Genomic DNA, 26,918 nt, shown 5'->3' on the forward strand with positions numbered 1-26,918 from the left:
GGCAATCCTGGAAGAAAACCTGTTGGAGGCTGCAAAAGACTTGAGACTGGGAAGGAGATTCACCTTCCAGCAAGACAATGACCCTAAACATACAGCCAGAGCTACAATGGAATGGTTTAGATCAAAGAATATTCATGTGTTAGAACGGCCCAGTCAAAGTCCAGACCTAAATCCCATTGAGCATCTGTGGCAAGACTTGAAAATTGCTGTTCACAGACGCTCTCCATCCAATCTGGCTGAGCTTGAGCTATTTTGCAAAGAAGAATGGGCAAAAATTTCAGTGTCTAGATGTGTAAAGCTGGTAGAGACATACCACAAAAGACTTGCAGCTGTAATTGCAGCAAAAGGTGGCTCTACAAAGTATTGACGCAGGGGGGCTGAATACTAATGCACATCACATTTTTCAGATTTTTGTTTAAAATTTTGAAGACCATTTATCATTTTCGTTTCACTTCACAATTATGTGCTACTCTGTGTTGGTCTATCACATAAAATCTCAATAAAAAACTTAAGTTCGTGGTTGTAAGGTGGAAAAATGTGAAAAAGTTCAAGGGGTATGAATACTTTTTCAAGGCACTGTACACCGCAAAACAGATGAAAGCGTGGAAGAGTATGGAGGCCTACAACTTTTTTGTATGTGGCTGGGTAAAGGACCTCGGTATCAAGTCGCTGCCAAATGAATCCTGTATTGTTTTTACCTGTGTAAGTATGGGGGTTTTTTTTAGCTTTTCATTTGTGTCTTTACAATGAAGCACTGCAAGTTGAAGTTTAAACAAACAGTTCGCTTGATTCTCATGTGTGTTCACTCTTATCTCTCAGGTAAATCATTCACAAAGATCATCAGAAACCCTTTTAAAGACCTGGATCTTACGTAAACAAGACGGAGAAGTGATCACGGTGCATTGTATGAGGAATAAACAAAGAAACAGCTGGGGACTTTAGCGCTTCGTGACTTAAAACAAACAAACAAACAAAAAAAAAAAGTAACGACACAGCAAGAAAAGTACTTGGAAAACACTAAGGACATAACTGAGAGGGATATACAAACCTTTCATGAAGTGATCACTGCAAACTCGCGCACGCTTTGACTCGGCTCTCTTCGATTTCAGTGAGAGGTTCAAAAGCCACCTTTCTTGACGGCTTTTTGTGAAATCCTGTGTTCGTTCACTTTTTCTTTAATTAGTTCACGGGGAACCCTGAAGAAACTTATCAGTTTCACAGTTTGATCGATTCAAACTACCTAAAACAACCCAAATGTAAATCATTTTTCATGCGAGCAATGTACCTTCTCCATACAAACACTTTGTCAGCTGAGCTTTGGTAGACCACCAGCTAAAGTTTTGAATAACTAATGAGGCGGCTGTGACGTCACATGAAACCCAGTAACTTCAGAACCTAGGGCATCCAGTAATGTTTGTGCCCAGGATTTTGTTACATGTATCTACACAAAATGAGCCGAAGGAGTTCAACCTGGGTTTCACTGGCTCTGTGGGATGATTCATTAATACACACACTGACTTTGAGTGCTCGGTTGCTTCATGTCAACAAAAACGGAAAACGTACTGGCAAACTTGCATGTCAAACATTAAATCAACTAACTAAAGGTTGACAGTAAGCAACACAAAAGACAACAGTTTACAATGGCATTGATGAGAAAAGGTAGAACTGCAGTTCCCCTCAAAGCTGTGCACATCTGGTAATAGCAAATGCCTCCTTTTCTCCAAGGGTTCATTTGTCCCCTAACCCTACAGCATTGCTCCCTACCTCAGAGTCCACAAGTGATGAGGCAAAAGCTGACTGGACAATCTGGAAACCAAATGACTCAAGCAGCGACATGTTTTGCTGTGGCGAGAATGGAGAACCCAGATCTACGAGACTGGATCCTGTTCCACTAGGTTTCTTGTGCACCCGGTGCTGGTGCTTGTTGAGGTAGGATTTAGTGCGGAAGGTCTGGCCACATAAGCCACAAGCAAATTTCTTCTCCGTGTCCGTCTTCTGTTTGGAGCTGCACGGCGTGTTTGCTGCGCCATCAACCTCACCATTGAAGATCAGCGAGGTCACCTCAAGCTCCTTGTCTTCAGCCTTATGCTCCAGTTTGAGCTCCGTTCCATTAGAAAGGTCCCCGAATGCAGCGTCCGACCCCTCAGAATCCTGATGGGGGCATTTCGCAGCATTTTCCTGCCCGTCTGAAGGAAACACAGAGTGAGATGTAGGCAGGAAGACTGTAATAAACATGAAGAATGAGGACAGATAAAGAGACAATGTTGCCAGACTCTATGATATTTACTAAGAGCAGAAAAACATGGGAAAAATGAATTTAATAAAAACAGTTGCATGTCCAAAAAAAAAAAAAAAAGTGGGAAGAATTTTTGGCCAGCACTAGTAAATGAACTAAGATTGAAAAGCTCTAACAGTTACAAAACTACATGCCTATATCTAGTTGAGATCTTGCCTTTACATCTGTGTCAATGCACAATTTGCCTTTGGTCAAAGTGACTGATTTCTGGCCTAAAAACAATGAGGTCTAGACAATGACCAGTTGGCCCATGTTTTGATAAAAACATCATGAAGCCCATCACATAATTCTTTCCTTTATTCTGTCAAATATCCAAAACAGTGTCTCACATACACCGATCAGCCATAACATTATGACCACTAACAGGTGAAGTGAATACATTTGATTATTTCATTGCAATGGCACCTGTCAAGGGATGGGATATATTAGGCAGCAAGAGAACAGTCAGTTCTTGAAGTTGAGGTGTTGGAAGCAGGAAAAATGGGCAAGCGTAAGGATCTGAGCGACGTTGACAAGGGCCAAATTGTGACTGCTAGATGACTGGGTCTGAGCATCTCCAAAATGGCACATCTTGTGGGGTGTTCCCGGTATACAGTGGTTAATACCTACCAAAAGTGGTCCAAGGAAGGACAACCAGTGAACCGTCATAAGTGTTGAAGGCTCACTGATTTGCACGGGACACAAAGGCTAGCCCATATGGTCCAATCCCACAAAAGAGCTACTGTAGCGCAAACTGCTGCAAAAGTTAATGCTGGCTAAAACAGAAAGATGTCAGCATTAATCTTTTTCAGCAGTTCGTGCTACAGTAGCTCTTCTGTGGGATTGGACCATATGGGCTAGCCTTTGTGTCCCATGCAAATCAGTAAGCCTTCAACAGCCATGACCCTGTCGCCATTTCACCATTTGTTCCTCCTTGGACCATTTTTGGTAGGTACTAACCACTGCATACCAGGAACACCCCATAAGATGTGCCATTTTGGAGATGCTCAGACCCAGTCATCTCGCCATCACAATTTGGCCCTCGTCAAAGTCACTCAGATCCTTACACTTGCCCATTTTTCCTACTTCCAACATATCAACTTCAAGAACTGACTGTTCTCTTGGTGCCTAATGTATCCCACCCCTTTACAGGTGCCACCGCAATGAGATAATCAATATTATTCACTTCACCTGTCAGTGGTTTTAATGTTATGGGTGATCTGTATAGTTCACAACACAGGAGAGATAGAACACTACAGCCAATGCAGCATCACACTTTTGCACACTTGGCCATTTGGAATGAAATCAGCTATATTTACAGAATGCAAGTTATATTGCACTTTCCTCCTCACATACAGTGATGTTTGAAAGTTTGTGAACACTATGAATTTTATATATTTCTGCATAAATATGACTGAAAACATTTTCACACAAGTCCTAAAAGTAGATAAAGAGAACCCAAATAAAAATAAGACAAATATTAACTTGGTAATTTATTTACTGAGGTGAATAATCATGTTTCATATCAATCAGTGGCAAAAGTATGTGAAACTCTAGGATTAGCACTTAATTTGAGGGTGAAATTAGTGTCAGATGTTTTCAATCAAGGAGATGAAAATCTGGTGCAAGTGGGCACCCTATTCTGATGGATCCCTGTTCTTTAAACAAAGCCTGAGCTTCACAACATGCATTTGTGGAAGTCTATCTTTGCACGAACAAAGGATATTCCTGAGGGGGAGGGATGCTGATGGTGATAAGGCTGGTAAAGGTTACAAAACCATTTCTACAGGGTTTGGACTCCACCAATTCATAGTCTGACAGATGGAGGGGAAACTCAAGATCACACCCTCCCCAGGAGTGGCCAATCAATAGAACCCAGGGTAACTTCAAAGCAACTAAAGGCCTCTCTCACACTGGCTAATGTTAAGGATTTCACCATCAGGAGAACACTGAACAACAGTGGTTCTTGGAAAATGTTTTGTGGATGTTGGAGACCAAAACAGAACGTTTTGGTTTACACGAGAAGCATTATGTTTAGAGAAAGGAAAACGCTGCATTCCAGCATAAGAACCTTATCTGTGAAACATGGTGGTGGTAGCATCATGATTTGGGCCCTTTTTGCTGCATGTGGGCCTGGATGGCTTGCCATCATCGTTGGAACAATGAATTCTGAACTATTCCAATGAATTCTAAAGGAAAATGTCAGGGCATCTCTCCATGAACTGAACCTCAAGAGAAAGTGGGTCATGCAACAAGACAACAACCCTAAGCACACAAGTCATTCTACCAAAGAATGGTTAAAGAAGAGAGAAAAAAAAAAGTTAACGTTTTCAAATGGCCAAGTCCAAGTATTGTCCTTAATCCAATGGAAATGTTGCACAAGCTCTGTAGAGAGGAATGGGCTAAAATTCCTCCAAGCCAATGTGCAGGACTGATCAACAGTTACCGGAAATGTTTAGCTGCTGCACATTTAGTTTAGAATCAAAAAAGTTCATTTCATTTCTCATTAATGTACACTCGGCACCCTATCTTGACAGAAAAAACCAGAAATGTAGAAATTTTTGCAAATTTATTAAAAAAGAAAAACTGAAATATCACATGGTCATAAGTATTCAGACCCTTTGCTCAGTATTGAGCAGAAGCACCCTTTTGAGCTAGTACAGCCATGAGTCTTCTTGGGAATGATGCAACAAGTTTTTCACACCTGGATTTGGGGATCCTCTGCCATTCTTCCTTGCAGATCCTCTCCAGTTCCATCAGGTTGGATGGTGAACGTTGGTGGACAGCCATTTTCAGGTCTCTCCAGAGATGCTCAATTGGGTTTAGGTCAGGGCTCTGGCTGGGCCAGTCAAGAATGGTCAGAGTTGTTCCGAAGCCACTCCTTTGTTATTTTAGCTGTGTGCTTAGGGTCATTGTCTTGTTGGAAGGTGAACCTTCGGCCCAGTCTGAGGTCCTGAGCACTCTGGAAGAGGTTTTCTTCCAGGATATCTCTGTACTTGGCCGCATTCATCTTTCCTTCAGTTGCAACCAGTTGTCCTGTCCCTGCAGCTGAAAAACACCCCCATAGCATGATGCTGCCACCACCATGTTTCACTGTTGGGATTGTATTGGGCAGGTGATGAGCAGTGCCTGGGTTTTCTCCACACATACCACTTAGAATTAACGCCAAAAAGTTAAATCTTCGTCTCATCAGACCAGAGAATCTTATTTCTCATAGTTTGGGAGTCCTTCATGTGTTTTTTGGCAAACTCTATGCGGGCTTTCATACGTCTTGCACTGAGGAGAGGCTTCTGTCAGGCTACTCTGCCATAAAGCCCCGACTGGTGGAGGGCTGCAGTGATGGTTGACTTTGTGGAACTTTCTCCCATCTCCCTACTGCATCTCTGGAGCTCAGCCACAGTGATCTTTTGGTTCTTCTTTATCTCTCTCACCAAGGCTCTTCTCCCACGATTGTTCAGTTTGGCTAGACAGCCAGGTCTAGGAAGAGTTCTGGTCGTCCCAAACTTCTTCCATTTAAGGATTATGGAGGCCACTGTGCTCTTAGGAACCTTGAGTGCTGCAGAAATTCTTTTGTAACCTTGGCCAGGCCTGTGCCTTGCCACAGTTCTGTCTCTGAGCTCCTTGGGCAGCTCCTTGGGCAGTTCCTTCGACCTCATGATTCTCATTTGCTCTGACATGCACTGTGAGCTGTAAGGCCTTATATAGACAGGTGTGTGCCTTTCCTAATCAAGTCCAATCAGTTTAATTAAACACAGCTGGACTCCAATGAAGGAGTAGAACCATCTCAAGGAGGATCAGAAGAAATGGACAGCATGTGAATTAAATAGGAGTGTCACAGCAAAGGGTCTGAATACTTATGACCATGTGATATTTCAGTTTTTCTTTTTTAATAAATTTGCAAAAAAGTTTCTACATTTCTGTTTTTTTCTGTCAAGATGGGGTGCTGAGTGTACATTAATGAGAAATAAAATGAACTTTTTTTGATTTTAGCAAATGGCTGCAATGAAACAGAGTGAAAAATTTAAAAGGGGTCTGAATACTTTCCGTACCCACTGTATGTAATATTGGATTGTTTTTCTTCATAAATACATGCCCAAGTAGAATATTTTTGTCTCATTTGTCTAATTGGATTCTCTTTATCCACTTTTAGGACTTGTATGAAAAGCTGATGTTTCAAGTCATATTCATGCAGAAACGCAAGAATTAAAAAAAAAAGTTCACAAGCTTTCAAGCACTACTGTATAAGATTAATGTTCCAGCTCTACTTCTTGAGTGAAGTGGTGTTCTACCAGTGTAAATGCATAGCTAGTGAATGACCCTAACCCATAACTACGTCGCTTGTTTACCGCAATGCATTATGGGCGATACCCAGGGTCAGCTATTGTTTACTTTCACCTTTGTTAAACACTGCATTGTTCTAACCAGTTTTAACCGTGCCTAAAGCGAATTGCTGCGTGCCTTACTGTGTCTCCACAACAAAGAGAACACCTAATTTGAGCTTTTATCAGCTGCCAGTCGAGAAGAAAGAAATGGATAAGTTTAATCCACAGTGAAAACCTTCGAACTGAATCGAAATGGACAAGTATTTGTAGCTTACATTTCTCTGGTGGGAAAAGATGTACTTAAACTGTGACCCAGCAATATTTCCATGGTCTGCGGAATGGCCTTCGGTTATAGAAGATTGACACAATCAACACTGTTCATCATCTGAAACTAGCGATAATCTAAAGCCTGTAAAACAAAGAAGCATTCTTCAGCCTTTGCCTCTCAACGTTCCGAAGCACTCGGCAGCCGAACAAGCCTGTCAGACCGATAAAACTCCCAAACCACGAAGGGTTCTCTTTCGGGTATGTATAATGTTCAGTTCACTAGTGGCATTTATACTGAACATGACACTGCAGATCAGCAGGTTTCCAAAGTTTTTTTTTTTTTAAATGTTTCCTGATATCAAGTTTTATTTAACTAATCACTCATTTACACTGCAAAAAAATTATATCTTAGCAAGTGAAAATATCTTGAAAATAGTTGAAACAATCTAGCATTTCCTATTAGAAGAATACAAGACACCGATTCTGAGATTATTAAACCTAGTTCTAGATTGCAACCAACTTATTCGAAGATGTCTTATCAAGTAAAAATCTCTGTCCATGCAGCAAGATAATTTCACTAGTATTAAGTAATTTGCTCCTCAAATTCAGGCCATGTACACACGTAGCCGGGTATTTTTAAAACCGAACATTTTCCCCCCCTCCGTTTTATCCACACCACCTCGTCTTCGAAAAAAATCCCTTCCACACATAACCGAACATCTGCGTTTTCAATCACATTCATAAGCATTCCAAACCTGTAGATGGCATTATTTCCCCAAATCCTACCCCCTAATCACATCAGAATAGCCCTCTGTTGGCGTCACTTCCGCCTAAACATAAAACATGGCGCCAAGCTCGTTCGTCTGGACAGACTCGGAGACAGAATTGCTTCTAAACACAATTTTGGAGTATAAACTTCAAAAGACGCAAGAAAACGTTGATTGGGAATCTTGTCAGTAGTTGGGCTTCAAAAATTAAACATGTAAATAGCACCTGCACAATAATTAACGCTTTCAAGGCACTACTCCGATCCATTACTCTTTGTCCATGCTTAATCTGGCTTCTGCAGTAAACAAAGGTCGCACGTTTGACGTCAGGGCAGATTTGTTGTCATTTTTTGGCGCAGATTGTGACGTTCTAAAACGCAAAACTCCGGTTATCTCTGTCTACACGAAAAGGCATACACGGAGTTTTCAAAAATCTTCACTTTGCCCGGAGTTTTTTTAAATATTCGTTTTTGATGCGTTTTCATGTGGATGACAGGCCAAAATGTAGAAAAATATCTTTGATTTAGCAGATACCCGGCTACGTGTGGACGGGGTCTCAGTTTTCAATTTTTTGCAGCGTATAAATGTTTTGATGCTGTTCATCTGGGCCCGGGATCACAAAGCAATCTTAGACTTAAATCAAAAAGTAGATTCTCATAATAGTTTCCCTTACTGCATCTGTAACTTTCATTGTGCTCGATCAAGACTAAGTACAAGACTAAGATTTCATTAGAACAAAGCTTCTTAGAAAACAGTAAGGAATAACTGAAGATTAAAATAAACAAATTTAGACTGAAGTCTAAGATTGGTTCATGATCCAATACATGTCCTCAGAAATAAAACATTCTGAGATTTGATGTTGTTGTACAGCGTGGTAAACTCGATCTAGATAAAATTGGTTCATGATCCAATACATGTCCTCAGAAATAAGACATTCTGAGATTTGATGTTGTTGTTGTACAGCGTGGTAAACTCGATCTAGACTCTTACCTTCTCACCAAGCTTGATTTGGATTCTGATTTTCCTGCTGTAAACCTTTGACATGATATCCACCTCTTTAAATCACTAATTTCATTGTCTTCTACGACAGAGCACAGCAAAAATTGCTCCGCTCACGTAAAATTAATCTGACATCAGTCATATCACTCAACTACCAACCCCGGCTATCCCCACAATGCATTGCAGTAAACAAGTGATGACGTAGTTATGTTTGGGGGGCTATTTTTCCATGTTGTATGCTGGTGCAATGGCATTAGTGTCTTGTTTATAAAACAGTGACTGAAAATGTTGGGTCTGTCTTATGAATCAATCTGGACTCTTTGCAAACTGTGGCAGAACAAAGAATACTCAAACTAGTAGCCATAATGGACAACTCACACTCTCGGTCTGCCACATCAGCTAAGCAGAGAAGCAGCTCCAGTGATATATTAATGCACCTGCACTGCACCTATGAACACCATGTCAGGTCATTCCACATAATGACTTTATAAAGTCCGTCTCTCCATCAGCATGTCTGTCAGTGCCCTTATCTATCAGTCTTCCTGTCCGTCGCTCTGTCCGCATGTCTGTCTCCTTGTATCCATCTATCTCTCGGCATCAATGTCTGTGTGTCAGTACATCCATCTGTCTCTATCCATACATTCTTCTGTCTCCCTGTCCACATGCCCATCTGTCTCTCTCCAAGTGTGTGGCCGTTTCTCGCTCTCTCCTTGCACGTCCTTCTGTCTCTGTGTCCATCTCTGCCTGTCTGGTTGTGTGTTTGTAAGAACAACCGTTTTTGAAAAGTGCAAAGAACCTGCCATTTACTGAGCTGTGAGGCGTAGCAGTTCTTGTCCTGTGTTGTGTGAGCTGAATTAGGCTCGCTCTACGCTCCTCTCTGGCTGGCCCATACTGACCTGCGAGAGGTGCGTGCAATGGGAGGCCTGGTGCTCCGCCACAGTGCCGCTCCCACAGCTCAGGCTGCACACCAAGGGCAGGAGGGCCTGGTTGAGCGAGAATTGCAGGCCCTGAAAACCCCCGAAAACACCCCTCTGCCTCAGGAAAGGGCATCAGAATCCGGCGACTGGTGCAAAGGTCTATACCATCACAGACCACCCCAATGAAGGAGGAGAGTAGAAAGACATGAGGGGTACAAACAGAAGGAGAGACACAGATTCCAGGGTGGACACTTACTGTCAATACAGTCAGACTGACATCAATTTCAAATGGGTTCATTTACAGACTGTGGCTTGATTGATGCACCATCTGGGTGTTTCTACTGAATTAATCTTTTTTTTCCCCCCCCTTGATTTACTTGCCAAGCCTGCAGACTTCTTGTTGGAGCTTATCGATAACTAATCAAATGATTACTGCAGTAATCACTCAGTTTAGACTTTTTTTAATTTCCTTTCTTATGGACACTACATGGTCTCTAAAGATTAACTCCTGAAACAGACTGTTGTCACAAAAATATACATAATCAGAAAAAGAAAAAAACTGCATCATGAAATTATAAATAAAAATAACTTAATATATAAGACTAATTATATTTTATTTGAGCAAAAGGTCTCTGGAATAAAACAGTTCATTTTAACAGCTAATTTAGGCTTGGTTTTCATCTTTTGCCAAAAATTCATAATAGATGTGTGTCATATTTTGGGAATATCATTACTGCTGTTTTTAGTCTTGAATTAGTCAACTAAACCTGAACCTACATTTTTAGTCTTTTTCTTGTTGTTTTTAACAAGTGGAACACCAGATCATTTCACAAATGCACACTGCCATTACAGCCTCACAAAAGCCTTTCTCCTTCTCTGATGTGCATTAGTTAAATGAAAGTTCTGCAATGGTCAAAATATGCTCGTGTGAAAATATGAAATGGAGTAGATCTTTTATAAAGAACAGGGCTCGACGTTTAGGACTGCCCGATTGCCAGGGGCAGGTGAAACCTGCATTCGGGCAACTGGGATATGTCCCTGACATGCCCGACCGGGCAAGTTGGAATAAGCATATATTACGAACTAGCATCACAAAAATTAAGGTTTTTGATCTTTTATTTCAGTTCCTAAAAGCGTCCCTCACTATGTATCTACCATTACGTCTTGGCTGTTTTCTTAGTCTCGGTTTCATTCACTGCTTTGCAAGTTATTTTATATACCCCCGCTGTTGTATGGTACGCATACTGTTAGACCCCTTGCGCATGACGTCATGCATCACGTGATAACTACAGCTGGGGTCAGACAGACACTGTCTTTCATGCAAGCAAGGCTTAATCTGTCTTCAATATGGTTAATTTTTGCTTGTTCAAACAGAGAAATAGATAAAAGGCATTACCGTCTCCCTGCTATCAAGAAAAATGTTAAATAGAAGTAAATGCTTCAAGAACAATGAGGAAGTGAGTGGTTAAAGAATATGAAGAGAAGAGCTCAGCCTGAAAACTCCAGAAAAATTCACGATTATATTTTAAATGTATTTTACAAAAACAAAGTCGGAAGTGAGTATGGAAGAGTTTGCTTAAGAATCCTTTTTTTTATGCTCGCATTCAAGTTAGCTCCTTTATGAAAGTGTTTGATTTTCTTCCAGGTGAAGCTGCTTCCTTATTCGACACAGAAAACCCAGATTGGTTTCAAACAACTCGGACATAAAAAACAAACAAACAAAAAAACAACAAGGAGTGAAATGCGCGATAAATCCTGAAAGAACAGAACAGATTAAGAGCAGAGAGAGATGGAGCTTTGTTTCTGTTATCAGAGGAACACAGTCCTGTGCAAAATATTTATATATCAGATTTTTTTTTTGTTATCATCCACCTCTAGGTTTATTAAAAAAAAACAAAAACCTGCATTGCATCCCGACAGACCGGCTGCGCTGAATCAGTTATGGGTTGCCAGATCTGTATAAAAAACACTCAACCTACACACTAAACAAATTTAAACCTGTCTGTCATGACACAGCGCGTTTTTTTTTTTGTTTGTTTGTTTTTTTAACCTAGAGGTGGATAACACCCAAAAAACAAACAAACAAAAACCCAGATATATAAATATTCTCAAACACAGTACTGTTCAAAAGTATTGGTACCCTATTGTTTTCTTCATACAAACTTTGTTATAGATTTCTATTTTATGATTTCTACATTATCGAGTAATGAACCTACAGTCTGAGAGAGTTCTACACAAACACACTGAACTTTCCAACAGCTACATGCATGTAAAATGGCAATAAATCGACCAAGGCAGGAAAAACTATTTTGGATAAAATTGTTATTGTCCGTTACAAGTAAAAAGTCACCAATAACCAAACTTAATAATAAACTTAACCAATAACCAAACTTCAACTCAGTGTGTGATCTTCATTTTATGTTGCAATTCACAACTATTTTATGGTTTTCCTAAAATAAATAAATAAAAAGTTGTACTTGCAAAATAGGGGGCAGGTGGAAATTTACCCCCACTTGCCGCCCAGGGCAAGTGGGTTTAAAAGTTAATGTCGAGCCCTGAAGAAGGGGGTCAGTTTAATAGTATTGCTCTAATGAGTGCATTTATTACACCGACTATACTTCCTAGAAATGTATGCAGCATATTAAACGATTAGTTTTGTTGCTCTGGTAAGTGAGAATGCTAGTTATGTCAAGTTAGTCTGATTAGCCGGACAAGACAAACTAAAAATAAAAAATAATAATTAAAAAAAAAAAAATTTGCAAAACTACTGCTGATGCTACCAAAAAGTGCTGAGTACAACAGCATCCTTGTTCATAAATGAAGAGGTGGCATACATTTGCAAAGAAAACCGGTCTGCAGTCTTGTAACATTCATCACCATTCATCTACTGCACATCTTCCTGTGTCCAAGCATGTCTTAATTGCATGACCTTATCAAATTTCACCATCACCAAAAGTTTGTGGACACCTGACATCACACCCATTTCTGTTTTTTGAACTTTCTATTCCAGATTTAGTCCCCTTTTTGTGGTTTTAATAACTTGCACTCTTCTGCACTGCAAAAAATGATATTGTTAAGAGAAAATATCTTTACTATTAGGTGAATTTATCCAATATTTCTGATTAGAAGATTATTAGAACACAAATACCAGTTTATTTAGCTTACTTTTAGATGCTTTTGCTCATTTCAAGCTTTAAATTGTCTTATTCTATTGGAAAATAATTTTGCTTCTTTCTAGAATTAAACACTTAAAATTAGCAAAATTATCTGCCAATAGAATAAGAAAATTTCAAGCTGGAAATGAAGAAAAGCATCTAAAAGTAAGCTACATAATCTTATATGGGAGTCCAAATAATCTTCTAATAAGAAATGTTAGATAAATTCACTCATTTTAAAGATATTTTCTCTTAACAATATATCATTTTTTGCAGTGTGCACAGACTTTGGAACGTGGAGATTTGCCTATTCAACCACAAGAGAATTAGTGAGGTCAGGCACTGATTTAACATCAGTGCCTGATGAGGCCTGGTGTACGGTCAGTGTTCCAGTTCATCCTCAAGTGTTCAGCGTGGTTGAGGTGAGGGCTCCGTCAAGGCCACTTGAGTTCTTTCACTCCAACCTTGACAAATCATCTCTTTATGGACCTCACTTTGTGTCCAGGGGTATTGTCATGTTGGAACATGTTTGGCCATATAATTCCAGTGAAGAAAAACTGTAAAGCTACAGCATACATTTTATACAATTGTGTACTTCCAACTTTTTGGCAACAGCCTGGAGAAGACCCACATACAGTATGGGTGTCATGGTCAGGTGTCCACAAACTGTTGACCATGCGGTTTAAGTAGGCAAAAATGAAGAGAAACCAATTTTACTTTTAAATCAAGCAGCTCTGAATTTGTCTAATTTTTATTCTTTAAGAAAAAGTGTACATTTTTTTTTTCATATGTTTGAGAAGGGTAGATTATTATTATTGCTATAACTTCTTTTAGTCACAGTATAAAGATTGGTGACAATTTTTGTTCATTTGGTCAGTGAATAATAAAACACTGAAGTAAAACTACCACCACTACACATTGGACAAAAACATCCAAATAGGAAATTGTAGTAATTAGGGCACAAAGCGCATCACTGATGAGGGAGGAAGAAAAAAAAACAAGAAAAAAAAAAAAAAGGGGAGGGAACCCACTGAGCTCATCTAACCATCCTCTCAACACACCCCAACAAGAGGCTGCTAATTTCCATGGCAATAATTCCTTGGGGAGAGGGAAGAAAAAAAAAACAAGTCTAGTGATTCCCAAACACTTTGCACATATACCATAGGACAACATGCACTGATAGTCAAGAAACGCTTGCTTAGCCAGCATGTGATGGAAATTACAAAAAGCAACAGATATGATTACTTTGCCATGCTAACTTGTAGCACACCAGACATCCTTCCATACTAGACAAAGCTGGTAGGGCTGCAAGTGTGATCATTTTTTTTTTATACTTTGGCCAATCAACCAACCACAGAACAGTGCAGCCTTACTTGAAATGTGCACCTGATACAGCACAAGCAAATTGTACATACATGCAGCAGCCATCATACTAATCAGCCAGATTTTATCATGAGTCCTACCAAATTACACTTTAAACTCCAAGCCTATACCACAGACTTTTCATCTGCTCCAGCCAGACTTCTAGTGGAAAACTGACTGGATTCATCTGAATTGTAGAACGACGTGATCCAAATCATAAGGAAAATTTCATTCCATGTGATGGATTATGAATCAGGCATGAAGGAAAATCTCTCATATGATTGCTTTCAACATTAGGGTTTTTTTTAAAATCCCTATTTCAACTGAATTAAACAGATTCAGAACAACTTTAAAAATCAGCACCACCAAAATGCCTGATTCAGGTTGAATAGCACTATGTGAGCAGTAACCCCATTTCCATCATTCCACTGAAATAAAAGCATGTGAGTAATTATAACCATATGTTACAGGAAGCACAACAAATAAGAATATGACTGATTTTTCAGAAAAATCTACTCATAATATGGGAGAGAAGAATGATGGAAATCAGCTGGAGTGATAAATCAGTGCAACAGTATGGGCCGAGGGAGCGAGTGAGTGCGTTTACACAAGCCGATGCAGTATTTAGCAGCAGAGTGAAAAGAGCGAGCGAGTGAGCAAGCAAGTGGCAGGGACACAGAGGCGTGCTTGCCTTCCACTGTACATTGGCGTCCTGAGTGGTAGGGGGCACCGTTGTGCATCTGCAGCCCGTTGTCACGAGGCTCTAGGAACTGCTGAGCTGTGGAGGGAGGGAGCATGGACGAGCCGTGGTGTGTTTTTACATGTACCTTTAGGTAGGACGCAGTGGAAAAACCTGAGACCGTCAAGAGGAGCAAAAAGCAAAACAGAAGAAACAGAAGGGAAAAATAGAACAAGCAGAGACTTGTTTAACAATAAGATGAGAATCTCCTGTTTTCTTAGCATCATTAAGGAAGGAAAAAAAAAAAAACCTTGCAAGGCCTTGAACCCAAAGACTTTCTAGTCTAAACGGTTCATGTTCGGGGCCTCGAATGAACTGGCGATCCATATAGCAGGTGCTGGCAATCAAGTCTGGCAACAGGCCAGGTTTTTTTTTTTTTTTAGATCAATTCACTGTGGGGGACACGGCAGAGCTGTCCATTTTCCTAAAGTACTCCTGAAAACCCACCTTAAATAATAAATTGTTAGATAAGATGCTCCGCTGCAATATGCTACCATAGTAAGAAAACACTAACAGCAATGACGGACTGTAGTTTATTTTAGGTAATATTAGCACATAGCTAACCAATAAAGTAACTGATCCTGAGCAACTTCACTGCAAAAAAATGGTGTCTTAGCAAGTGAAAATATCTTGAAAATATTTGAAACGATCTAGCATTTCTTATTAGAAGAATACAAGACACCAATTCTGAGATTATTAAACCTAGTTCTAGATTGCAACCAACTTATTCCAAGATGTCTTGTCAAGTAAAAATATCTGTCCATGCAGCAAGATAATTTCATGAGTGTTAAGTAATTTTCTCCTCATATTCAGTTTTCAATTTTTTGCAGTGTTCACATTCGTCACAGTAGCTCAGCCCATCAAAACAACTTTGTTAATCAACATTAGCTCAACGAGTTAGCAGTCCAGCACAGGATGCAGGTTCTGTGACACTAACTACTGCTTACCACATCATTATCCTCTCATAATTTGTTTGTGAGAACAACAGGCTCAGGGGTTTAAGCTGGCTTTACACTGTAGGAGTTTCTATCTGAATTTGCTGCTGCAGGCAAAAATCATACAGCATAAAGATTTTTTTTTTTGTCGCCAGTCTTAGAACGCACAACACTACACATACACGACAGCAGCCGATTTAGTGTCATCGCATCCAAAGACAGTCTACAACTTAAGTCTGGTAGTGTCAGATTTTTTTTTTTTTACCAAATCTCAGTGTGACCACTGATATGATGCTTAAGTGTCATAAATAAGAGGATGCCACTGTATGACAAAACGCACAAGAGAGCTACAAATACAGTTGTGGCAATGGTGAAACAAGAACTTGCTAACAAACAGAAAAAAAAATCTTTATTGCCTCAAGCTCACTATGAAGAATTGAGCTTCTAAACCTATTCTAAACCTATTCTAAACCTGCTTTTACTAAACACCCTCGCACCGGAACAAGTTACCCCGGCGCAACTGCCTGTCTAAACACGACTTGTTCCAGAACAATTTGACACCAGTGTGTGCAACTTCCTCTACTTTACAAGGTGGTACAACTTGTTCTGGAACATCTTGTTCCGGGTGCAACTTGTTCGTACTTACCGTCTAAACACAATCTGCGGCAAGTAGGAGGGCTTACGCGTGTATGATCATGTTCATCCGGGTCATTTATCATACGAACAAGACCGCTTCACAGCAAATTCAATGGACAGTTGTTCTTGACTGCTTTCCCTTGTCAGATTTCTCCACCTTTAAAGGTCCCATGGCATGGTGGCTTGTTGATGCTTTAAACGGGCTCGTGGAGGTTCCCGGATGTTATATCCGCAGCCTTTCTTGAAATGAACCCTCGGCACGTAAATATAGCCTCCTGGGAGAAAGCCCTATTTCAGCACTTTTCCCAGTGCGTCGTTTTGCTAATGAGAAGCAGGAGGCGGGGAAGGGTAGAGGGTGGGGGCGGGCCTTGGGGGGAGGGGGAGGGGCTTGACCAAGCTGCGCGCACACACATACTCGCTGCTATCAGCGCCTGTAGCCACGCTGCTAAGACAAAACCCCGTTCTCCCTCGGACTCCTTTCGTAAACTCAACGTGACGCAGAGAACAGAGAGTGAGAGTGTTCGGAGTGGTAGTTTACGAACGTATAATACCCTAGGCTTGAACACGCACTCCATAACCAAAGAGGATAGAAGCAGCAACTACAGCAACATATCGCTTATCCAACAGAAGACATGCATTGCGGAGCAATAGTCAAACATAAGCTCATAAGTTACAGTCAATTTCCAGACTAAACTCAGTTTAACAGAGCATGCTGCATGCTCTTTAGTTTTGTAGCGCAGATTACCTGGCTAACTGCAGGAAGCGGTTAGCTGCACAGCTAATGTAGCCATTGCTAGGCTAACGCACCGATTTTAAAACACAGCAAAACGACCAGTTATACACTTACTTGTTCGCTGTTTGTGGCTGATGCGGCAGGGATGCTTGGTACGGACCCAGGCTTCAGTGACAGTTGATGTGCAAAACCTGCCCTGTACTGTCCCAAGTTGTGGAAACATTCCTCAGGAAAATGCTTCCGACAAACATACACCGTCTTAGGTAGACTCGACGGCGTATTATTGAAGTAAATAAAATTAAGCCACTGCGTCTTCAGGGGCTCTCCCGTCGGCAGTAAAAACAGACTCTTTTCTGTGTTGTCACATCCATGTACAGCGCAATTTCCATGTTTCGCTCGCTTAGGTGATGCCATGTTGTTGTGTCCTCTATGGTCTCCTCACTACAACTGGGCGGGGCAATCCATACAGTGGGTGGGAATCCAGAGGGGGGGCGTGGGGATCATCTCCCTTGCTGACGTAGTAAAGGGAAGAGCTCATCAACGCGCCGTTTTGACGCGCCATTCTCAAATGTTGGGCATAGTTTGGTTTACACATTATGAAATTTCTAGCCACTGGGGTGACTTAAGAAGGTCAGAGGAACTCATTTTAATGTTAAAAAACCTCAGAAAGTGAAAATTTCATGCCATGGGACCTTTAAATGATGGAGTCAAGCAATTCCCAAGCCAATCGCAGCGATAACTGAACTAAAGTAGTTCTTACCCTCATCCAGCTGTGGAGAGATGTAGATAGCCAGTTGGATTTTGAGAAATTGGGCTGCAATGAGCCAATTTCCCACTGAATCACCGAGCATTTCAACAGAAACGAGCAGGGAGAGGACAATAAATCAAATTAAAAACAAGCTAAAAGACTTATTTCTGATCAATGATTTGCGCATATGCACTTTTATGTTTACCGGTCCAATTTCCAGTTTCCACCGACAGAGAGAGAGCATGTAAACACGAAGGAAAGCATGCACAACTTGTTCCGGGCACAACTTGTTCCTGCTGCCAGTGTAAAAACAGCTTAAGTGTCTATGTTTTGACAACATTTTGTGCATGAGCCCAGATCGTACTGATCGATAATGTAACGTAAGCAGTGGTTTTCTTTAAAAGCTAGACGGCCTTTCGATTTCATAAAATTGGTGAAATTTAGTTCCCTCTGAAATTTGGTCGTTGTGATACATGTTTATTTCTGCAATATCTTTAAAAAAAAAAAAGCCATTCTGTGGCTGGGAAGTTATTTAATTTGAGGGGATTCTCTAGCAAATAATGCGCATGAAATCGCTTGCTTCACGCAGTCAAGCAGACAGAGGAAGTCCATGTGCGCATGTGCAGGTGTACCTCCTTCTTTTGGGTCTCACAGCTGTTGGCATCCACAGTGTTGCATGACTGCTATCTACAGGTTTACCTTTGACCATTCTCTGACAGTTGCATCATTCTGTTGCTAAATGAACAGCTGATCACACCGAGGTGCTCGCTGACCACCGATATTTATTAGTTTGGTCCTGTGTTTCCTTTCATTTGCAACATAACGTCTTTTCTTCTCCCTTTCCGTTACTGTAGTCAGTCTTTCGCTTTTCATTCACACACTCGTCCATTTTTCTCTCCCATTTCAAATTTGTATCCCATAATGCCTTGCACGAATGGGGGAAACCCACCACGTGATGCATGATGTAGTATTTTAAATTGGGTCATGGTGAAGCAGGAAAAAAATAGAGAATTTAGGGCTGCATGGCCCTATATTCATTAATTGTTCTATTTTTAAAAAAAATTAGAAGTCTGATCAGAATTCAGTAGCTTTCGGTCCACTGAACAAAAATAATTGGGTGTCAGGGAAAATTCTCAAGACCTAAAGCTGAAAAATCTGAAAAGCAGTCTACCTTTAAAAGCAGTTCTTCAGTTCACTGTATAATCTGACAGAGAACAGGTGATCTGAGTCGGTTATAAAATTCCACCAAGAGCATCTCGTACAGTGTGACGATCTTAAACTGCTGTAACTGCACTGTCTAAAGCTGACTTTTATCCTGTTTCTCCACTTCAAACTTTTCTTCATACACCAATTCTTGAATCAGCTTTTTTCTCACAAGTACTGACAAAGTAATAAATGTTTAAAGTAAAGATTGTCTATTGCCGTGTTGAAAGGGGAAAAAATCCAAGTGGAATTATTACATTTTTCCTAATTTCTTTAAGGAGTCTCTTTTTTTTTTAAATAAGGAATATTCAAATAACTGACTTTTCCAAAAAGAACCATTAAAACAATAATGGGTAACAGCCCATTAGCATTTAATGTAGCATTACTGTAAAAAAAACCCTTTTTAAACCATTAAAAGGTAATAAAAAGTAACTGAATAATAATTCATATAATTCAATGCCAAAGACAATATAAAAAAAAAAGAATATCTCCACAACTGTACTCTCAAAGTGCAAGGATTTATGGATAAACATGAATATGCAAATTGGAAACACCTTTATATACTCCTACCATCTCAACCACACACCCTTCCCCCGCTTCCCTTGTTACGCTATGCTATTATGCATGTATTACAGAAAGGAAGGATGTCATATTGGGGGGGGGGGGGGGGGGGTACCTACAAGTGTAAACCTCAGACTGACTCAGAGTAAGGCAATATCATAGCTCTACTGACAGAACAGTAAGCGTAGTTATGAATGTGCACGTAACAATGTTGCTTTTTAAATGTTAGCTCATAGTAAGTGCAGATAGGTAAAATCCTCATAACGCAAGCAAGCAAGTCCATCCGTCGCTGGTAAACACAAACCTCAAAGTTTATTTGAACAAATCATTCCCAATAGTCAGATCTGTCCAAATACATCAGAACTTCCACAGTTTTGCTCATTACTTAACTGGCTAGCTAAAGAGTTAAGCATTCATGTCCCTCTGGTTAAAATGTTCCAGTTAGGTCATTCCCAACATTCCCTAATAAACATCACTGATCACTAACTGCAACTCTCCCTGAATCTTTTTTCTCCACAGAAGTATTAAGTGTCGGTTTTAAATGGAAACATATGGATTTAAGCACGTATTAACAAATGTGACAAACACAAATATCTGCCATTCATGAGAAATTATCTATTTCAAATTTTAATCAGGGGCGGCACGGTGGTGTAGTGGTTAGCGCTGTCGCCTCACAGCAAGAAGGTCTGGGTTCGAGCCCCGTGGCCGGCAAGGGCCTTTCTGTGTGGAGTTTGCATGTTCTCCCCGTGGGTTTCCTCCGGGTGCTCCGGTTTCCCCCACAGTCCAAAGACATGCAGGTTAGGTTAACTGGTGACTCTAAATTGACCGTAAGTGTGAATGTGAGTGTGAATGGTTGTCTGTGTCTATGTGTCAGCCCTGTGATGACCTGGCGACTTGTCCAGGGTGTACCCCGCCTTTCGCCCGTAGTCAGCTGGGATAGGCTCCAGCTTGCCTGCGACCCGGTAGAAGGATAAAGCGGCTAGAGATAATGAGATGAGAAATTTTAATCATCATGTTCACTAAATGTGTTTCAAAATATGGTGACAACATAGTATCGCCGTAGGTCTACACGCAACAGCTCCTGAAGGAGACTCCAGATCACAGTATAAAACAATTACAAGTTCCTGGAAGACATTACACATATATATTGTTCAATCAAGCCTTACATATAAATTTTTTGTACAACCCCGATTCCAAAAAGGTTGGGACAAAGTACAAATTGTAAATAAAAACGGAATGCAATAATTTACAAAATCTCAAAAACTGATATTGTATTCACAATAGAACATAGATAACATATCAAATGTCGAAAGTGAGACATTTTGAAATTTCATGCCAAATATTGGCTCATTTGAAATTTCATGACAGCAACACATCTCAAAAAAGTTGGGACGGGGGCAATAATGCCGCTTTTCCACTACCAACGCGGCTGAGCCGTGCCGTGCTGAGTTGGGCTGAGTCGAGCTGAGCGGGACTGTTGGAGTTGCATTTCGACTACAACCGCGCTGAACCGTGCTGGCTGGAAGTGGGTGGACACGTTGGGTGGAGTTAGCGAAAGTGGGTGGACGTTACGTGATGTCGTTAGGCGGCGCAAACAGTGACATCAGTGAGCTTTTAAGCAGTAGTCTCAAAACCCGGATAGTAAACAATAAACATGGAGGACATGGAGTCGTTAGTGTTGCTGGTCTTGGTGCTGTGGCTTGTTGTCACCGACAACGCCAACAGATACTGGCAAGAGCGTATAGATGAGGCGAGGCGCATAAGGCTTCAGAAATTCTCGTAATTCGTAATTCTCCTTCTTCCGGGTTTACGGTGTTTACAGATCCCAGCGTGCTCGCGGGGCGTGTGTGGGCATGTGAGGACACTCCTCCTCACCAATCAGTGCACAGGGGAGTGTCTCCTCACACCCCTAGCTCCACTCGGCTCGCTTTGGCTCGCTTCAGCCCCACTCCAAAACCGTGCGAGTTTTGGGTGCTAAGCAGGGCTGAAGCGAGCTGAGTTGTGCTGTTCTTAGATAGTCGAAACGCGAGCCGTGTCGGGCTGAAGTGAGCTGAAAAAGGGTAGTGGAAGAGGGCCATAAGAGGCTGGAAAAGTTAAAGGTACAAAAAAGGAACAGCTGGAGGACCAAATTGCAACTCATTAGGTCAATTAGCAATAGGTCATTAACATGACTGGGTATAAAAAGAGCATCTTGGAGTGGCAGCGGCTCTCAGAAGTAAAGATGGGAAGAGGATCACCAATCCCCCTAATTCTGCGCCGACAAATAGTGGAGCAATATCAGAAAGGAGTTCGACAGTGTAAAATTGCAAAGAGTTTGAACGTATCATCATCTACAGCAGGGGTGTCCAAACTGATCCATAAAGGGCCGTGTGACTGCAGGTTTTCATTCCAGCCATGCAGCAGCACACCTGACTTAGCTCATTCAATCAATTGAACTGTCTTCACACAGTCAAATACTTGCAGCCACACCCACCCTTGATTAAAGGGTGGGTGTGTCAGCTGATTGAATAAGCCAAATCAGGTGTGCTGCTGCATGGCTGGAATGAAAACCTGCAGCCACACGGCCCTTTATGGATCAGTTTGAATACCCCTGATCTACAGTGCATAATATCATCAAAAGATTCAGAGAATCTGGAAGAATCTCTGTGCGTAAGGGTCAAGGCCGGAAAACCATACCGGGTGCCCATGATCTTCGGGCCTTTAGACGGCACTGCATCACATACAGGCATGCTTCTGTATTGGAAATCACAAAATGGGCTCAGGAGTATTTCCAGAGAACATTATCTGTGAACACAGTTCACCGTGCCATCCGCCGTTGTCAGCTAAAACTCTATAGTTCAAAGAAGAAGCCGTATCTAAACATGATCCAGAAGCGCAGACGTCTTCTCTGGGCCAAGGCTCATTTAAAATGGACTGTGGCAAAGTGGAAAACTGTTCTGTGGTCAGACGAATCAAAATGTGAAGTTCTTTATGGAAATCAGGGACGCCGTGTCATTCGGACTAAAGAGGAGAAGGACGACCCAAGTTGTTATCAGCGCTCAGTTCAGAAGCCTGCATCTCTGATGGTATGGGGTTGCATTAGTGCGTGTGGCATGGGCAGCTTACACATCTGGAAAGACACTATCAATGCTGAAAGGTATATCCAGGTTCTAGAGCAACATATGCTTCCATCCAGATGATGTCTCTTTGCAAGGTCTTCCCTGATTTTCCAACATGACAATGCCAAACCACTTACAGCATCATGGCTGCGTAGAAGAAGGGCCCGGGTACTGAACTGGCCAGCCTGCAGTCCAGATCTTTCACCCATAGAAAACATTTGGCGCATCATAAAATAGAAGATACGACAAAAAAAGACCCAAGACAGTTGAGCAACTAGAATCCTACATTACACAAGAATGGGTTAACATTCCTATCCCTAAACTTGAGCAACTTGTCTCCTCAGTCCCCAGACGTTTACAGACTGTTGTAAAGAGAAAAGGGGATGTCTCACAGTGGTAAACATGGCCTTGTCCCAACTCTGAGATGTGTTGTTGTCATGAAATTTAAAAAAAAAATCACCTAATTTTTCTCTTTAAATGATACATTTTCTCAGTTTAAACATTTGATATGTCATCCATGTTCTACTCTGAATAAAACATGGAATTTTGAAACTTCCACATCATTGCATTCCGGTTTTATTTACAATTTGTACTTTGTCCCAACTTTTTTGGAATCGGGGTTGTATGTTGGGAGCGTGTATTGGAGGAAGCTGGTCAGTTATCTAGTTGGCTGAATTTGCCAAGTGTCCTAGAAGTGGTTATTAGCAAAAGTAGTGATCTGATAAATCAACTAACAAAAGCTCCTTCTACATAGTCTGTACAAGGTGGGAACGCTGTGCTTTTTTTCTGCCTCGATTTTCTGTGTCACAAAATGGAACGGGGTGCCATTTTCTTCCACCTCTGAGCTGGAATGATTAGTAGTAACAGAGATTGATAGTAAAAAGTAAAACAGTAGGACATTATACCATCTACTCCCAGAATACTCCTGACAATCTGTAATCTGCCAAAAGCACTTGTTATATAACAACATGTCTACCACGCTACTGCAACAAAAGGAACTTTCTCCATTGTGTATCCGAAGGGACCGTTCTGATGTGCCTAAAACCTCAAAAAAAAAGAAATAAAAAAGTGCTATGGGCTTTCTGTACTTTATAAAGTTTTTGCACCAAATTTGTATATAGCTCAACTTTAGCACTTGAAAATGGTCAGAAATCTAGGATGCAGTTTAACATGCTGACTTCCATATTTTCTATTTGGACAAGTTGGATCTGGCCTGTGGGCTGCTGTTTGCCAACACCCACCAAATACCATATGGAGTCCGAGGCCTAGTAAAATATTAACATTTTTCCTCGTTATTTTGTCGTTAGTAACCCAAAAATTCAACCAGTCTCTAGCTCTCCGTTAACACTGGATTTACATATTTTTTACTTGACCACAGAAGTGCATTTCTAGAGAGCAGTGAATCGAAGAAATCATCTGTAACATGCGAGCGATGCACTATATTAGGTGTCCGTATGAACATTACCTTTATTGCATATGCTGCAGTAGTTGTGAGGTCCTTCACTGTGTTTTTTCAGGTGGTCTGTCATATAAGCAGCCCTTAAGAACTTGCCGCACACTTGGCATGGGATTTTATCCTCATGGCAGGCCAGGTGAGATCTCAGACGATCTCGTGTTGCAAACGATGCATTACAAATCTGCAAAAACAACAAGGGAAACCAGACCGGTGACACCGAGAAGGACTGGATGATGACTTTGAACAGGTACAGAAGATGCTTCAACATGTTCATATTTGAAAACTCAGGAAGTGGCGCTCTTTCTCTTCCTCACCTGACATTTATGAGGTCTCTCTGTTGTGTGCACCTGCTTGATGTGTCCATTTAGGTGATCTGGCCTGTAAAGAACATACAAACAGGTTCTGATGTTTTCTTCCACCTACACATATTAATTAACCTGTACTGTGCAGCTGAGAGTTTTCTGACAAGGGGTGTGGCTCGAAGTCTCATCTGCCCAAATATCAACCATGCAAATGAAGCTCGGGACAACTCACCTGGAGAAGCCTTTTCCGCAGTTCTGGCACACGTACGGTTTGCCCACGGCTCCATCGTGAGAGCGCACATGGTAAGACATCCGGTCTTTGCGCTTGAACCGCAGGCCGCACACAGGACACGCGTATGGCTTTTCCCCGGAGTGAGACAACTTATGTCGATTGAGGTGATACACGTCTCTGAACACCTTCCCGCACAGATCGCAGCCCACGTGTCGTCTTGTCCTCTCTCGTTTGCGGTTCCCGTCCGTCTGCACGCAGTTCTGAGTCTGAGGAGCCGCTACAGTCATATCCACGGACACCAGCTCTCTCCCTACGCTACCGGATCCATGCTGGGCCTCGTGGTTCCTCAGTTGCACCGAATCGCTCAGCATTTTACCGCAAATACCACCAGGAAAAGGACTTTCACTGGCGTCAGTCGTGCCGTTATTGTACACACCGGGCGCTGGCTGATCTTCCTTCTTGGGCCGTCCTCTGGCTCGCTTGGAGTTTGGCGAGGCCTCGCCGTTTACCAGGTTGGTCGTTAAGGCTGAAGGAGAGACCGGGAGGCCGATCGGGTGCGAGCTGCTGTTCAGAGGAGGAGCGCTTATTGTGCCGTCACTCTCGAGGCTGTGCCTATTAATAAACACGGCGCCGTTTGGCACGTCGGCGTGTATGGCGTTTGACAGGTAGCTGAGCTCTCCACCGCGGGACGGCGGCACCAAGATCTGCACGTTGGACTGTTTAATCACCTCCTGGCAGATCTCAATGACCGAGCGCATGAGCAAGAACTTAGCGGCCGTCATGAGCTCCGGGAAGCACTCCAAGCGCACCACGATCTTCGACGTGTACGCGAAGTCCAGGATGTCTCGGAAAACTTTAGGGCTGATCGTGTGCATCTCGAGCTCTTTGCCCTCGCCGTCGCCCTGACAGCTAAACACCGACTCGAAGTACTCACTGCACGCCGCCAGCACCGCCTTGTGCGCCGGGAAGCTTTCCTCTCCGACACGCAGGATCACGTCGCAGAACCTGCCTCCATCTTTTCTCTGGCTGTTGAGGTTGTGTAGCATCTCGGCGCTGTGCTCGCTCACCTGGTACGTGTAGGAAGAATTCCACGGCTGTTCTGTTCTCTCCATGCCGCCTTCCATTAACCACGACGACTAGCGCATGTGACGGAGAGGCGAACAAACATAAACAGAAAGGAAAAAAAGAATCCCTGCGGTACGAAAATAAACAAAACACGCTCTCAACAACGACCACTACTCTTCGTTTTAGCATCTAACATGTTAGCAGGGGGAAAATGGCAGCCCCCCAGCTTCCTGTGAACTTTGACCTTTGTTTTGGAAGGAGGGGGGGTCGCGCGTGCTTTATTTCATATATTTGGAGAAGCCGGATCGCTTGTTGTTCCTGACTCTCAGGCTGGACGCGTCTAAACCGCACTCACATGTCAACTGGATTCACGGATTGCAGTTTTCATGCTCGTGAATTCTGCATATTGTTCGTCTTCCTGGTTTGTAACCCCCTCCTCCCCGTCATGAATTCACATCCTTGTTTTCCAGCGAGCCCCCTCCCCCTCTGATTCCCCTCCCCCAAACGGAGACGATTTCAACACGAAAAGCCGACAGTGACCAGATCAGATCAGATCCCAGCGCTTTGTTCCCGCTGCACACAGCAATATTGTAGAAATACAAATAAATGCGTAGTAAGGGAGCGGAGAGAAACCCACACGCCCCGCCCACCTTGCCCACCTCGGCCCTGTCCCTTTCCTCTTGACACGCGCACACTACCATAAACGGAGGGTGTGTGTGAGAGAAAGAGGGGTTGGGGTAGATACATTAATGTGTTATGTATAATATAAACTAGGAAAAATATCTGTGTTGTCACTGCACAAGCAAACATGATGGTTTTCAGTACATCACCTCTTGCTTCTTTCCAACCAATTCAACTTGCCTGCGACCCTGTAGAACAGGATAAAGCGGCTAGAGATGATGAGATGAGATGAGATGAGAGCTCATTAAGTTGGGGGATATGTTTTACTCTTAACGAGCTTTGTCTGAGAAGGGTGCACTTTAACAGCTGCTGACTAAAAACCGTGGTTACTGTATAGTGTTTTCCAGACACAATGGACTAAGGCAGGGGTTCTTAACCATTTCTACTGTAAAGCCCACCTATTCATACTTGTAACAAGTCGGGGCCCATTAAAAAGATCCCCGATTGTTGTGGCTCCTCTATTCT

The 26,918-nt window shown here is 42.0% G+C and overlaps 1 protein-coding gene across 4 annotated transcripts; it reads right to left on the reverse strand.

The window, feature by feature from the left end:
* Positions 1-557: 557 nt before the first annotated feature.
* patz1 (POZ/BTB and AT hook containing zinc finger 1) lies at positions 558-26,207 on the reverse strand. Of its 4 annotated transcripts, none has more exons than XM_060919603.1 (6): positions 24,708-26,207; positions 24,488-24,551; positions 24,183-24,354; positions 14,756-14,917; positions 9,527-9,706; positions 558-2,186 (listed from the first exon to the last, which is right to left on the reverse strand). In XM_060919603.1, the coding sequence occupies exons 1-6, from the start codon at positions 25,829-25,831 to the stop codon at positions 1,729-1,731; spliced, it is 2,160 nt and encodes a 719-aa protein (XP_060775586.1). In that variant the 5' UTR covers positions 25,832-26,207; the 3' UTR covers positions 558-1,728. The 4 variants fall into 4 exon arrangements, with proteins under 4 accessions (XP_060775586.1, XP_060775585.1, XP_060775587.1 ...); XM_060919602.1 differs by having other exon boundaries at positions 558-2,222; XM_060919604.1 differs by lacking the exon at positions 14,756-14,917 and having other exon boundaries at positions 558-2,222.
* Between the last annotated feature and the right edge of the window lie 711 nt (positions 26,208-26,918).

Source organism: Neoarius graeffei, chromosome 4 (assembly GCF_027579695.1).
Source record: "Neoarius graeffei isolate fNeoGra1 chromosome 4, fNeoGra1.pri, whole genome shotgun sequence".
In the NCBI taxonomy this organism is placed as follows: domain Eukaryota; kingdom Metazoa; phylum Chordata; class Actinopteri; order Siluriformes; family Ariidae; genus Neoarius; species Neoarius graeffei.